The sequence below is a fragment of the Arachis duranensis genome, chromosome 1 (assembly GCF_000817695.3).
Source record: "Arachis duranensis cultivar V14167 chromosome 1, aradu.V14167.gnm2.J7QH, whole genome shotgun sequence".
In the NCBI taxonomy this organism is placed as follows: Eukaryota; Viridiplantae; Streptophyta; class Magnoliopsida; order Fabales; family Fabaceae; genus Arachis; species Arachis duranensis.
The window spans coordinates 83,846,772-83,862,680 of record NC_029772.3 but is presented as its reverse complement, the minus strand read 5'-3'; the positions used below and the strand labels follow the sequence as shown (position 1 = coordinate 83,862,680).

Sequence of the window (15,909 nt, the reverse complement as noted above, 5' to 3'; positions counted from 1 at the left end):
AATGAAAGGGGTTTAGTTGTTCATAGCTCTAGAAATGAAAAATGGCAGAAAAGAAGAATCCATGCTAAAAGTGCAGAGAAGTAAATCTATAGAGAGTAGTTCCCAAAAGTGCCAAGCTTTCCTATAGTTCAAAACTACTCCTATATATACTACTCCTCTTGATCTTCTAGTGAGTTCTTCAAGTCTTGGATGTGGGCTCTGGATCTTGAGTTGAAGCAGTTCTCAGCTTTAGTGGGCCCAACTTGCAGAGAATTATGAATTAGGCTTGGGTATTTAGCAAGATTTAACGTTGAGTGCCATTGTGGATTCGAGAACGTTAGTGGCATTCACTTTTTCCACAAACGTTCCACCCTCATGTATCCACGTTAAATCCAACGTTAGTGGTCTTAACGTGACCACTAACGTTGCTTTCTCAAATTTTGGCCAACGTTATTGGAACTCACTTTTCCCAATAACGTTGGCTTGTACCCCTTCGCGAACGTTAGTGGGAATCACTTTTCCCATTAACGTTGCTTGATGCCTTTTGTTCCTACGTTAGAGTTCACGTTAGTGTAGCTAACGTGACTCTTAACGTAGGTGTGTTTCACCTTCGAGAGCGTTAGTGACACTCACCTTTGTCACTAACACTCCAAATGCCCAAATTCTCTACGTTAGAGCTCATGTTAACTAAGTTAACGTGGCTCTTAACATAGTAGTGATGCCATCTTCCAACGTTAGTGACAAAAGTGAGTGTCACTAACGTTGGCTTTTGTTTTCCTCTTCCACGTTAGAGTTCACGTTAACTAAGTTAACGTGACTCTTAACGTGGATCATTGCCAAGTTCTCCAACATTAGTGATGTTCACTTTTACCACTAACGTTGGAGGAAAACGTTATTGGTGTTCACATTTTCTCTTAACGTTGGAGTTCCCTTTTTCTTCTACGTTAATTACCACGTTAACTTAATTAACGTGGCAAGTAATGTGAGCTTTGGATGGCTTCGAAGGCGTTATTGGTGATCACTTTTCTCATTAACGTTGCAAGCTTTTTACCATTCCACGTTAGTGTTCACGTTAACTAGGTTAACGTGAATACTAACGTGGTTCTTCCTTGCTTCCTTTGCCCTGAAATCAAGCAATTAAAGTGCATCAAAGCTCTAGCCAAAGTCATGAGATTATGCATCATCAATTTATCGAGCAATTCTAGCAAAATACTCATGAAATTATGCAAAGTTCACAAAAGTTGCTTAAATCAAGGTGTAAGTGTAATTTCATCCAAAACTTGCCTTATTCACTAAGAAAATGCATGAAACTACCCTAAAACAGTAAAGAAAAGGTCAATAAAACTAGCCTAGATGTCCTGGCATCATCTCTCAATTGTGTTAGTACACCCGAGAGCTAGGAGCTATAGAGTGGTTAGGCTAGCCTAAGCGCCAGTTTAGCGGCTTTTTGTATGGGCCAGGCCCTGGGAGTGTCATGTATATATTAGCTATGTAGGTTCGATGAGGATGTAAACTGATTTGATCTTTTGTAAACGCTGTATGTTTTGTTATAGTGTACACGATGTATATTATCAGTTGTGTTCTATGTTTCTTTATGCTTCCTTATTATTTCTCTCAATGTATGCTTATTTATTTTACTCCATCGCTCGCAATGATATAAGTTAAGTAAAAAAAATTACTCATAAATTGGCAACGTTCTAACAAGGAACATGCTCATATATTAAATAATAGTTAATAATTAGGAAGAACAAGTTGGTAACACTTGACTTCTTGTATAACCATGGCATACTGGGAGTTGGGTCGTTATAGTTGGCATGACCTCAGAGAATCTAGCAGTCGTTAGGAGGCATCCCACATCCGTACCACCAACCAAGCCACCATGCAACGCATCACGAAGCAGTTCTGTACAGGTAGGGAGCAGAGCATGGGACAGCCACAGCAGCAGTCGTCTATCCCTATGTCTACCACTGTTTGGATTCCATACATTTCTTTGAGTTCTAGCACGTTATACGGCACACATGTCCAACCTAGTGCTTAGTATGCGACACCGCCTTCGGTGGACTACAGCCTACTGATGATGGCATCCTAGTCGATGCATGCACCACCGGTTCCTCCACCTTACTAGCCTCAGTATTAGCCAGTGACCTACTCCGACAGCTATGTCATCCCACATCGTCTGGTACCTTTACAGCCACCTCATCAGCCACAAGATCCCTCTCATCATCCACAACATCCTTAGAACCTACGACCTAGTAGATCTCAGCGACAGGCACAACCTCTACCATGTGGCATCGGATCTCGACTGCATTACCCGGGTGATCACCATTGATGATATCATTATTACTGTTGTATGCTGTAATTCTGTATATTACTATTGCTGTATTTTGATACACTATTTATGTTGCAATTTAGTTTAACATTTATGGTTTTTTTTATATCCACTCTATTTAGTTTGGGCTTAAATTATTCAGCACTATTTTTGGAAGTTTTATGCCAACCTCGTTATGTGTTGAAGTTTAACATTTGCAATTCCTGTACAACATAAATGCCGCAAAGATGGATAACTTAAAGGCCATGAAGTTCGAGTACAACATTTGGTTATTTAAAATATTACAAATTGCACAATAAACTAAACCATACAAACATATGAACTACACAAACACCAAACCTCAAAAAACACAAACAAAGTAAAGACTGTAAACTAAGCCTCATCCGTCGGCTGGTTTGGGCACACTTTTCGGGTATAACCAATTTGCCTACAAGGACCACACATTTTAGCTTGGCGCTCGCCCTCGTCCATATCATTACGAAACCTGGTGGAAACAGGTCGGCCAGTAGACTTCCTGCGCATGGCAGGACTAGGACTAATCCGTGTCCCGTACCACTTCGGTCAAAGCTTCTCATCTGGGATCAAGGGAAACTCTGCCTTATACACTTTGAACACAACCTGCTGCATGTACACCGGATGGGCGTATGGACCCCATTCGACACTCGCGGTGGCATAGGATGCTAGCGCATACTGACATGAAAAATGTAGTGACTGAAAAAGGCCACAGTCACACGTGTCTGCTGTCAAGCGAACACGGCATGACCCTTGTGACCAACCCTCGAAAGGCTTTAACTCCTCAACCAGGAACACTGAAGCCCGTCTGTCGTAGTAAGTAACGCGCATCTTCAAGATTCCCTCTCTGTTCTTCTCAATAGCTGCCATTAGCTATTGGAAAATTGATTGCCCGCCACTAGCTGTGCATGTGCCTCCCGTCCCTTCCTGAAAAATAATTGTTGTAGCCTCTCATAGGTACATCACACGATGGCTGAAATCGGTAAATAGCGTGTACTATTAAGCATAACATTCATGCACTCGGAGAGGTTCGTCGTCATGTGCCCAAACCAGTTACCTCCGTCGCATTGTTGTAGCCAGATCTCTTTGTTAAACCTACTAGCCCAGTCCACCATCTCTTGTGACAAACCCCTCAATGCATCCATGTACCACTCGTACCCAACCTTACTTGGACTATAAGCTGTATTTATGAGATACCGCTTTTCCTCGGCATACTTGAAACGAGACATAAAGTTTGTCACGATGTGCCAAATACAATAAGCATGAAATGCTCTAGGAGACTGCCACCCACTATCGTCAGTTCTCAGTGCAGCCTTGATCGTTTGGGATCTATCAGAAACAATCAACATGCCTTCCTGTGGGGTCACTTGTTGCCTCAAATTGATTAGGAAGAAAGACCAAGACTCCATGGTCTCAGACCCAACAATTGGAAAGGCTAGAGTAAGGATGTTGCTGTTACCGTCTTGTGCCACTGCAATAAGCAAGACACCACCATATTTCCCAAACAGATGCATGCCATCAACGGAGACAAATGGCTTGCAATGTTTGAAAGCCTCCACACAGGTAGGGAAGGTCCAAAATACCTTATCAAACATGCTGTAATCATGCATTATAAGGTGTCCCTCATAATAGGTACAACACTAATCTCATATAGCGTTCCAGGACAACAACTCTGCAGTGCTTGCAGCAACCTCAGCACCTTATTGTATGACTCCTCCCAATTAACGTATATATGCGCAATTGCCTTTTGCTTCGCCATCAAGGCCTTTAGGTACGAGGGTTTGAAATGATAGCTTTTTCTAACTGCACCTTGTAGGACAGAGATGCTGACGAATAGCGAGGATTGTATCAACGGGAGGATGAGACGGCAGATAAAACTTCTGTCCAGCTGTTAGTGGTCATGACTCATGAGACATGGTGGGTGTTAAACACGTATGTGCTCCTCTAACCCTACACACATTTTTAAAGAAATAGAACAACCATGGTTGAGATGTACAACAAGAATAACAATGATAACTGAGAATATAGAACACAGTTAAACTTGAACTTACCAATATCCGAGATTTTGTTGGAGAGCAACACAGAGACGCCAAGGGCAACTTGCTTCAGATTGTTGGCAATGCACATGGCACTTTAATCGATCCGACTCCACAACTCAGTACTCCGCACTTCTACGAATGCTGTAATTCTTCACTCCCTGCAATACTGCATCTCGGCTTTTGAATCTGTGGCCAACTCGAAATTCCATACCAACGTCTAAGTTGTAATCATCTTCACCGGTATTGGAAAACGGATTTTTCTCTTGCATCTCGTCCAGATCCAATGTATGATATGACTGGATACAGATGATAAGGGCGGAATGGGTGCAGGGCAGGTAGAAGATACCGACGTAATGCCTCGACGGTCTCTACTACAAACTCCTCCTCCCCATCATCGTCAGAGGAACCGCTCTCATTGCTATCCGCAACATACTCCTCGTCTGAGTCCTCATACCATCAATTTCCATGTCTTCCACTGGACGAGCAACGTGTAACGGTGTTTGTGCGAGAGGTGGGTCATCCTGCACGAAGTCCGACTACCCAAATCCATCGCCACCCACATCACCAACTTCTGTAGAAAGCTCCATCACTTGTTCTGCCATAATTCTCCCATGGATGTCAAACATCAGGCGCACATGCTCGTCACCATGGAGCCAAAACAGGCGAAATCGAAAAACTCTGTTTTCCATCGGTATTAGCAATCTATACCCCACCCTTCTGATCTCTTTTCTCCCGCTACCACCGGCGCTACTCAATATCAGACTCTTCAACTCTGACAAAAAACTTATCGCCAAGTACGCAATAGAATGAGATTCTTACACTCAAATATCACCCCATTATCACTATTTTTCATATGGCAATTGGGATACACACTTACAACCAAATATCCATTACTACTAAACATTTTGGTTTATTTTTGGAAGAAAAAGATAGACAAGAAGTAGTGAAATATTTATGGAGAATACAAAGGGTTGCACATCCTTTTGTCGGTGTTGAAAATTTGTCGTAACGTATCTTGTTTACTGTGTAAGCGAAATAAAATTGTACGTATCTTATTTACACTGTAAACGAAGTATACACGTCAATTTATGTGGCCTATTTCATTTACAGTATAAATGAGACATATGATTGTAAACGAGATAAAAGATAACGTGCATTTTCGTCATAATTTATTTTTAAAAAAATCCCACACAACGTCGGTGCCTTTCGAAAAATTAAAACATGTTCCATAGCATTGTAAACTCACGGATACGAAAATATCATCGCATATCACACAATTGTTTACTATATAAAAAAAATTGATCCACGCCGTGTCATGTAAATCCTTAGATTGAATACGCAGTAAATCCTTTTCGTAAGACAGTGATTATGAATGGTGAAAATTCAATTCAAGTCTCGAAACACTTTCAAACCAAGTCCGCGCAACACAAAACCAAACAAAGCAAATAATCAAACACCTTCCGTGCATCCAAAACCTGGTCACATTTCCATTCCCATGTTTCACCGCGATCACTCCCCATGCCTCTTCCTCCTCCTCCTTCTACTCTCCACTTTCTGCATCTCCCACTCACAACAATCCACTTGGGCTTCCAAGAAAATGCGCATGAGAGAGAAAGTTCGCACCATGTATGTATGAATTATTTGAATTCCCCCCAAATTATTTATATTTTATTCATTTTTTAAAATGATTGATTCCGCTTTGTTGCAATTTCTAGCTCGAATAGCTCAAATTTATGACAAGGTTTGGAATTTTCAAGGGTAGGAATATTTACATTAAGCAATATGTATGTATAGATTTTCATAGGAATTGTCAATTATATTGGGTTCTATAGCATTTTTTTTAAGTCCTTATGCAATTTATTTTGGTGAAAAAACTAGTAAATAATGCTCGTCAGTATTTTGTTATCTGTTGGTACTCTTTTTTCTTGGTAGGTTTTACCATGCCTATGACAACTATATGACTTATGCATTTCCGGTGAGTTAATGTGATTCCATAGTTGTTAGTCGTTAAAATTCAGGGATAGACCCGGCTGTGCGATGTCATGATTGTTCTAGTTTTGCAGCATGATGAGCTAAAGCCACTCTCCAAAACGTACACTGACTCCTTAAGTGAGCTAGGAAATTTGAAGGTAAATCGACGTTTACATAAGAATATGGAGTAGAATTAATCAGAGAACAACTGCAGAAATAACTGTTTACTGTCGCAGCTTGAACATTTACCTCAAGACTACAATGGATCTGCCCTTACACTTATCGAATCGCTGTCAAGGTAGGCACTGCATGAATTATTAGTTTGCTCGGTTCTGTTTTTATTGGATTTGGTGTGTTTTTGATGGCCGTGTCTTGTTGTGTATCTAGTTGAACTCAGAACTCATAAAAATTGTCCTTTCTCCTTTAGCCTTGTTATTATGGGAAACAATACTGAATTTGAGAAGGCAGTGCTCTGGCTTTCCGAAAATCTAAAATTTGACGTTGACGCACGCATAAATCTTTTTGAGGTAAATGCTGGATTTGTTTGAAAGTATTGAATATGTAGCTTCATGTAACATGCATCTAACTGCCCAAAATTTGAAAAGCTGGTAGGCTGATGGCTTTAATTTACTTCTGATTTCTGAGTGACAATTAAAAAATAACATTCATCTTAAAGCATGGAAGATTGAAGCATATTATTTCCTAATAACTCAATTGTGATCATTCAGTGCAACATAAGAGTTCTAGGAGGACTTGTCTCTGCTCATTTACTTGCATCTGATTCTTCAAAGAAGTTGTTTCAAGGGACTTACAATAATCAGCTCCTATTTCTGGCTGAAGATTTAGGGAAACGCTTTCTACCGGCATTCGATACGCCCACTGGATTGCCATATGCGTGGATTAACTTAAAGGTACCCTATATAACACTCAATGTCTATAAATTTTTATTTTCATTTCACTTGGTTGTAAAACATTTAAAAATTTTGAATGTCTGAAGATAGGTTCTAATGATCTTCCATATCCTAACTGTCAGAAGTTCTCATTGCATCGTCAATACTGAATAAAAAAAATGTTAGTAATTAAATTAAATCCTCCATGGAATTTGATCATTGCTTGTTTAGTAAGAAGTAAGAACTGCTTCTGATAAAGTATTAGGACATTAAAACATTGTTTGACCCATATAGCTGACTCCATATAGTTTTGGAATTCTATGATGTTAAGAGTAGTATTGGGCTAGGTGTGAACTAAATGTAATAGTCTAACACTTGACCTAGAACACCTGACTTTCAGGCTGAGTCAGTACCAATCATGTTTTTGACATCATCCTTTCAGGCTTTCCAAGTTTTTTCAGATCTCCTGACTTCCTCGTTTCCATAAGGAAACAATTCTGTGCTAGATCATAAGTTTGGATATGACTGATGTGATATAGTTAAAATGCTACGCTATTTGCATTCATATGAATAGTAATGTGGAGATATACTATCATATATGCATAGCATTAATGAGTGCTGTACTGTATAGATCCAAGTTTTGCATTCGAACCATGTTACTTCAATTTTTGAGGCATACGATTTTTATAAATTATAGTCTATTGCTATTTTCTTTATTTTGTTTTCCCCTTTTTTAGAAAGATATGTAACTCCACACCAATGCAAAATATTCTGTGCACAGTATGGAGTAATGGAGAATGAGACTACAGAAACAAGCACTTCAGGATGTGGTGAGAGTTCTAGCTTAGCATATTAAAAATACGGTCTAGTAAAATGATATGTTTGATTGCTTATAATTTTCCCTCTTTTGGCAGGTTCACTGATTCTTGAAATGGGTGCTTTATCAAAAGTGACCGGTGACCCTAGGTATGAATCTGCAGCTTTGCGAGCCCTTCGTAAGCTATGGAGCATGCAGAGTTCATTACGTTTATTTGGAACCACATTAGATGTGGAAACTGGGGAATGGATTGAATTTTCATCAGGTATTGGAGCAGGTACGTTCTTTTGAATTGTAATAATCTTTTCATCTTTCAGTCTGTCTTTTCTAACTTAGCAATTGCATTGTCCGTTGATTTTAATATGAAGATGCTGCTGCTGTTTATAGTAATGCTGTTTGATATCCTATGATACTTTCATCCTAACCCACAAATGCTGATGAACTGACCTATATATTTCTTGTGTTGGATTTTTTTCCTGAATTATTTTCTAGGGGTTGATTCCTTTTATGAGTATCTACTTAAAGCTCATATCCTATTCGGGAAGGAGGACTTTTGGAGAATGTTTAATTCTGCTTATGTTGCTGTGCAGAAATATTTCAGACATGGTCCTTGGTATAACTCTAACCCCAGAAACATTTTGCTTTTATCTTATAAAATCTCTTCTGATAGTAGGTTTATCTTTTAAAAATAAAAGGGTATTTGTGGGTGTATCTGATTAACAATTGTAACCTGACTTAGTTGATGTGATACAGGTATCATGAAGCTGATATGAGAACAGGAAAAGCAACTTACTGGCAGCTTACAAGTCTTCAAGCATTTTGGCCTGGTCTACAGGCAAGTAACTGGGGAGGAATCCTAATTGTACTACCTCTTAAAGATATTATTTGATATCTCTCTGACTTATCTGGCACTTCTGGAACCAGGTTCTTATTGGGGATATCACAGCCGCCAATTCATCTCACCGTGAGTTCTTCCATGTGTGGAAGAGATTTGGTGTGCTACCTGAGCGGTACTTTCTGATTTTGCTGGTTTGATTATAACATGAGTCTCATTAAGTATAGTTGTCTATTTGTCATTAAGACTTATTTATTTTATTATAAAAAAAAAATATTGAACTATAAATCCATGTCAAGGTATTTGCTGGACCACCGGATGATTCACCCTACTGAAAAATATTATCCGTTACGTCCTGAACTCGCCGAGTCAACATTCTATTTATATCAAGCAACTAAAGGTTGGAAGGTTTTTCAATCTTTTTTTAATTTGTTGATATTGTGAATTCATGACATTATATTTGACTTCTTCTAAAACATCACTCTCTTACCACTTTTGTAAAGACTATAGATGATAAATAGAGTCTCTTAATTGCTGTTTACTTGGTTGGAGTTTCCTTCTTTTGGGCTTCCCCATTCTTCCCAGTTCCCACTATATATACATGGCCAAATATATCTTTTCCTAACAATGTGTTTATGTTTTCAATCTACTCACATAATTTAAATAGAGAGAATTATATCCAATCAGTAATGATGTGGGCATGTGGCCATATCACTTCTTCACATCAACCTTTGTTAATTTCAGATCCATGGTATATTGAAGTGGGTGAAACAATAGTTAATTCCCTTAATCTATACACCAAAGTAGAAGGTGGTTTTGCAAGCGTCAAGGATGTGACAACTATGCAGTTGGAAGATCATCAACATAGTTTTTTTCTTGCTGAAACGTGAGATCTTCTTGCCTTCCCTCTTCTATCATGCAGATTTTTTAATAACAAATTCCTTACCCAACTAAGTGCTGGACTTTATATTTTCTGAGTAATAGTTCCTGTTTTCTGCAGGTGCAAATATTTATATCTCCTATTTGATGATTCGTTTGTACATGAGACTAACTATGTATTTACCACCGAAGGGCATCCCCTTCCTGTACTAAACGCATGGCATGAGAAGCTTCCAGAAACTTATATTCCTACTAATTGGACTTTCATGAAGGTATATTTCTTTTTTTTTTTTTCTCCTTCAATTTTTCTTTTATCTATTGATATATGTGTAACTACAATTTTGGCAACTAAAACTTAATGGAAAATTGGGAAGTGGGAAATTGCTCCACCTTTGTTCGCAGCATGATTTCAATATCACTCGTACCAAATCCTCAATGACAATAAATAGTTTCAAATTGGTATGGTAAATTTACTGATTGATAGGGGAACTGATCTTGCAGTCATTATGTTAAACCCTAGTTCATCGGTAGTAACATGAGATTATATTTATATCGATAATATATGCTGCCTTAAATATTTTTCTTTTCAAAGAAGTTAGGAGGCTAGATTTTTATTTTTGGGGATATGTAGGTATTTACTTTATAAAAAATAAAAACCCTTGAACTTGAAAACATGAGTATATTACCTTGTGCAGAGACAACCAGCAGCGAGTCGAATCAGTTCAATGTCTTTGCAAGTTTGCCCTGCCATCACATTGAAATCAGGCCAACACATTGAGAGTGCATGCCACATCCCTGATGCGCGTAGTGATTATAGATGTTTGACTGACGAAGATTGTGGAGTCGATTCCACGACATGTACACGAAGATCTTGTAGCATGGCTGGTTATTGTGGATTATGGATCTTTTAATCATGGTACCTTGTTTAGTTGATTTGTTTTAGGTACAGAAAATGTAAGTCAGAATCAGTATACAAACCACTGAAACAACTAATGAGCACCAGTTTATGTCACAGGAGTGAGAGTTATTTGGTAGGTACACATTTGATTATTCTTTTAGCATATAATAGCTTTTTATTCGGATTATATGATGCATTGAATAGTTGTATTCCTTTTCCTTAGATCAGTTCAGCAACCATGATAAGGAGGAGAGAAAATAAAAACATCACTGGGAGAAGTTGGATTATGAGAATGAGTATACAGAAAGTGAATATAACATTCTTTCTACCTATTTCTCATCTTTTTTAGGATTTGTCCGTGGATTTGAATGATTTGATGTATATTTATCATTGACCAAAAGTGATACCTAGATAGTAGATAGGGTTTAGCATCTTCGTTGGTTTTTATTTTCAATTTTTAATTTAAATTTTCAGTACTTTTTACTTTTACAATTTTATAAAGAAAAAATAAAAAATAAATAAATCATACATTATATAAATGAGTAAATATACATTGACACTTTTTATAGAAAATAAGATATAAACAAGAGTTGACACATCAAAATCTTTTGTGGTCTTCTCAATTTTCATATTTGTAATTTTTTTTTTAGTTTTTTACGGTTTTTTTTAATCTTGTAGATTGAGGATTAATCTGTCGCGGATCAAAATTCGTTACTATTTGTCATTAATTATGTAGTGTCATTCTGTATCAACCAAATGCAACTTGAATATAAGTCTTACCTTAATTTCTTTAACTCATTTAAAATTTATCAATGATCAAGCTGTCTTTTTTTTTATGGTTTCTTGCGATATTTTTTGATGTAGCAAACCAAGTTCCACGAACTAATTCAAAAGTTTTAATATGGTAGAACCAAATTTTAAATGATTTTTTTAGTTATTATTTTTTATTGTATTTTTTCATTACATAAAAGAAATTTAGGCATAATATGTAGTTATTTAGTTTTTTAAAAGATTTATAAATATATAAAGAAAAATCTTATAAATTCTTTTCTGTAATTTTATTTTTGATATGACAGTTACACAAAAGAGACACAACAACATTAATAGTACATTTTAAAATTACAAAATTCTAGTAATTTATAGTATGTGTAGTAAAGAAGTTAATCACATATTTTATTAATTAAAATTAGTTTTTTTTACAAATTTTAAAAAATTTGAAAATAAATAATAAACTATCAATTATTTAAAAGGAACAACACCCTTATAAAATACAAGATACAAATATTAAAATAAAATGATAGTTGAAATAAGTTATGATGAAAAAGGTAAATTTTTTTCTAACAACGTAAATTTAGAAGAAAAATGAGTGTTTTTAACACGAAAAGAACATCTAAGATACACAATGTAATTACAAAAATATAACTGTAGTTCATTATTAATATTTTATATAAAAATATAAATGTTAAATATGTTAATATTAAAAAAACAAACAATTTTTTTAATATATAGAGCGAGATAAGTATATAAAACTAATTTAAAAAAGTACGAAGACTTGAGTATATGATATTAAATTGGTTAAATAAAAATATTAATGAACAAATCACTAGTGGTCTCTCTATGATCGTTCCTGTTAAGTTCTATTTAAAAATTTATTGCCACTAATAAATTAGTACACGTACAAAATAGGATTCAAATTTTCTACCCTTAAACTCATGTACTTAATTAGTCAACTCAAATTGGTTATCAAATTATCTTTTATTCTATAGAATTTCGTTTTCCCAAAGTTAAATCAGGCATGTCGGTTTTTGGTGAAGGAATCTTTGCCTATGGTGGAGCAAGTTGCCAAGTTGTGTACCTGTGTTTTGTGAAAAGGAATTTTTTGTTTTTAACAACACATTTCAGACATTAATGTAATCTCATTGTTATAACATATTTTTATCTGATTCCACTAGAAAATCAACTTGAAGTGAAGCCAATTCTAATCAATTAGTTAAAAAATAAGTTGGTTATAAAAACAGAAAAAAAAATTTATTATTCTAATTTTTCAAATTTTAAAATAAAAAATTAAAAAGAATTGAATTAGTTGACTTATGCTGTAATTGATTTCCTAAATTTTTCAATTTTATAATATAAAAAATACTAAGTAATTAACAGAATTTATTATTATTTAGTCATTAATTTAATTTTTTTAGTCTATTTTTTAATTTAATAATCCAAGATACTTTATCCTATATTTTTAAATATTAATGACTAACTTATGACAAAAAATAATAAATTTCAATAGTCATTTAATATTTTTCTTATAATATATTTATCTATCAACTCAATTTATATTGTGAAAATTTAAATTAAGAAAAGAAAATCTGAGTGATGAACTTAAACTTCCATGTATGTTGGGTCCAATTTATACAATCCCCTCCTCCTTATACGAGTGTAATAGTATATGCTATTCATGGGACTTTTTTTATTTCTCATTATTATCTAAGTTGGAACAAAAGAATACATAGTTAATTAAGTTACTGGAAAAAAAAAAAAAGAATTATAGTGTAGTTACAAAATAATTGTTAAAAAAACATTATCATAGTTAATTGTTTTTTTCTTCTTTATAAACTCTATAGTTTCAACTTTCGTTTCTATAGTTATAGTCCTTTTATACTTAGTATAACAATATGTGCAATGAAGAAAATATTGTATAATGTAATGTATATTGAAATAAGAAATATATTAAGTAAATGCATTAATATATTAGTTGAACTTTTTAAGTGGTTTATGTAAAAAAAATGATGTTGAATTTTTTAAAATAGAATGAAACAAGATAGTGTTGCAGGTAATCCATATAACAAAATCTTCTAATAAATAAACTAATAAAGTCATTTATCTTTTATTCAATCATGTAGTAAGAATTTTTAAAAAATGGTAGACAAGTAAATTATTTTTAACTAAGTACAATCAAATTAAATTTATAAACGCGTGCTTTAATTTTTAATATATTAGTACTTTTTTTTTCTTTTCTTTTTTCATCTTTCATTATCATTGTGACCACCACCATTTTCTCTTTTTTTACCATTTTCTTTTTTTTCTTCTTTCTTTTTTGATTTGATTTCTTTTTTTTTTCTTTCTCCTTCTTTATTATCATTATCACTACCATCATCATTATCATTATCTAATTTAATATTACACAATTAATTTAATAATAAATAATACATATTAAATATAAATGACATAAAAAATTTTTATAAATGACACAAAAAATCTTCAAAAGAAAATAAGTTAAAAAATTCTCTCGACTTCTAATTGATTAAAAAATTCCATGCGTCATAGTTAATAAATTTTTCTGTACCACGGTTAAAAAATTTTCTATGCTATGATTAAGAAATTTCTTGTGTCAAATTTAAAAAGTTTTAGTATTATTTTTCTAATAAATTTTGCCTAATTCAAAACTCTCATCTTTCTCTTCTTTATTATCGTCATCATCTTCTTCATCTTCTCCTTCTTATTTCACATTTTCATAATTCTTTTTATTTCATTCTCTTAAAATGAATAAAAACAAGAAAAAGAGCAAAAGAAAAATAAAAACAGAAGTTCAATAATAAAAGAACACATCATTTAGTTAAAAGTAACACATGATTTTTTGGTGATGACATAAGAAGTTTTCAAAGGACCGTAAATTAAGAATTTTTCTAATAACTTCTAATTGGTTAAAAAAAATTTATGAGTCACGATTAAAAGAATTCATTGCTATTTTTGTATCTAATAACTTTTAATTGGTTCAGAAATTTTATGTGTCATGACTAAAATTTTTTTGTCAAAATTAAAAAATTTCCTTTGTCAAGTTTAAAAAGTTTTGATGCTATTTTTTTTATATGTTAAGTTAAAATTTGATTTGGTACTTTATGATGACAAACATAATTAACTATTTCTTATTGTAATTAGCCATTATTATTATGAGCATTGTAAGAATCAATCAAGAATAATCAAGGAAACTGAAATTGTGCTATATTAACACATTAATGGGAATATCATTAAAGATGATATTAAACTATGATTAGAAAGATTTTACACTATCAACATACCAAAAAAAGCTCTCCAAATCAGATTCTAATCACAAGGAGCAGCTACACACATTACAAGAAAGTTACCAAATATCGTCAAATTTACCAGCAGATTATCTAAATAAATTCGATGGTAACACATTTATCGTTGGATTTAACGGCAAAATAAATGTGACGGTATAAACTTTGTTGGAAAATACTTACCGGCAGATTTTTAGAGTCCGACTCTAAGTTCCGTCGGATTTAGCGAAATATATAACACAATCTGTTGGAAGTTACCGTTGGATTAATCCTACGGTAACGTTGGCGACATGATAAAAGTATCCGCGCCATTTCACTGTCGGATTAATCTGACGGAAATGCCGACAGAAAGTTTTTAGAGATTTTAAAAGAAAAAATACCATCGGTAAATTCCGGCGGTATTGTCGACGAAAGTTTATTGTTATTTTTTTAACAATAGTCATATTTCGTCCATTTTTATCGTAGCCTGATAACAAGTATAATTAAAACAATGCTTTAAACATGAAGTGAAATATCAAGCATACAACGTAAAATTACGGAATGATGGTAATTGATATATCTGAAACAATGTTAATTACATTACATTCAACTCAAAGTTTGATTAAAAAAATACAATCCCGCTACGTTACCAACACAGATTCTGCCAACTCTTGCCAATTTTCAATGGGCTAGACCAAAAAATCCAATATCTTCAAAAAGCCACATTCCCATTTACCTAAGATAAATACTAATGTATTCAATCTACCAATGTAAACCTAATTTACACAAGATTACCGTGCAGCTTCTTTCCCCCAACCTCTTCCCCTTCGGTGCCGTTCAAACCCTCCTGCACGAGGTCAATGCCGCCGTCAACCAAGGTCAGCGCCGCTGGAATGCCGGTCGTCGATCCAAACAGGGCGCTTCGAAGTCACAACTGCACCACGAAGACCCATGAAGACGCATTGACATAACAACCCACACCACTATTGGAGACCCACCCCTGCGCCACCGGTTCTGCGGCATGTCACCGTCAGTCCTACATCCATTATATTCCTCATCATTCTCTGCCACATTGCACGGAGCAGTTGAAGACCCATCCCAGCGCGGACATATAAGTAGCAAGCACGGCCCCTTTTCTGCTCGTGGATAACGAGCCATCGCTGCTTACAACCTCGCCACCTAGTCGCGCTGCCATACATGGTTAGTGG

At 34.8% G+C, this 15,909-nt stretch overlaps 2 protein-coding genes across 2 annotated transcripts; one reads left to right on the top strand and one right to left on the bottom strand.

Annotated features, from left to right (window-relative positions):
• Nucleotides 1-3,282: 3,282 nt before the first annotated feature.
• Nucleotides 3,283-3,930, bottom strand: LOC107492892 (uncharacterized). The gene has a single exon (XM_016113957.1). It carries the CDS (start codon nt 3,928-3,930, stop codon nt 3,283-3,285), a length of 648 nt encoding a protein of 215 aa, XP_015969443.1.
• Nucleotides 3,931-5,923: 1,993 nt separating this feature from the next.
• Nucleotides 5,924-11,053, top strand: LOC107492790 (alpha-mannosidase I MNS5; the record flags this gene model as incomplete). Its single annotated transcript, XM_016113847.3, is given in 15 exon segments — nt 5,924-5,985; nt 6,292-6,334; nt 6,423-6,488; nt 6,567-6,628; nt 6,758-6,857; nt 7,059-7,241; nt 8,002-8,050; nt 8,135-8,314; nt 8,530-8,650; nt 8,791-8,872; nt 8,962-9,047; nt 9,172-9,272; nt 9,617-9,758; nt 9,873-10,023; nt 10,447-11,053. Coding segments are annotated over 15 exon segments (1,644 nt in total), but the record flags the coding sequence as incomplete, so codon positions are not given.
• Between the last annotated feature and the right edge of the window lie 4,856 nt (nt 11,054-15,909).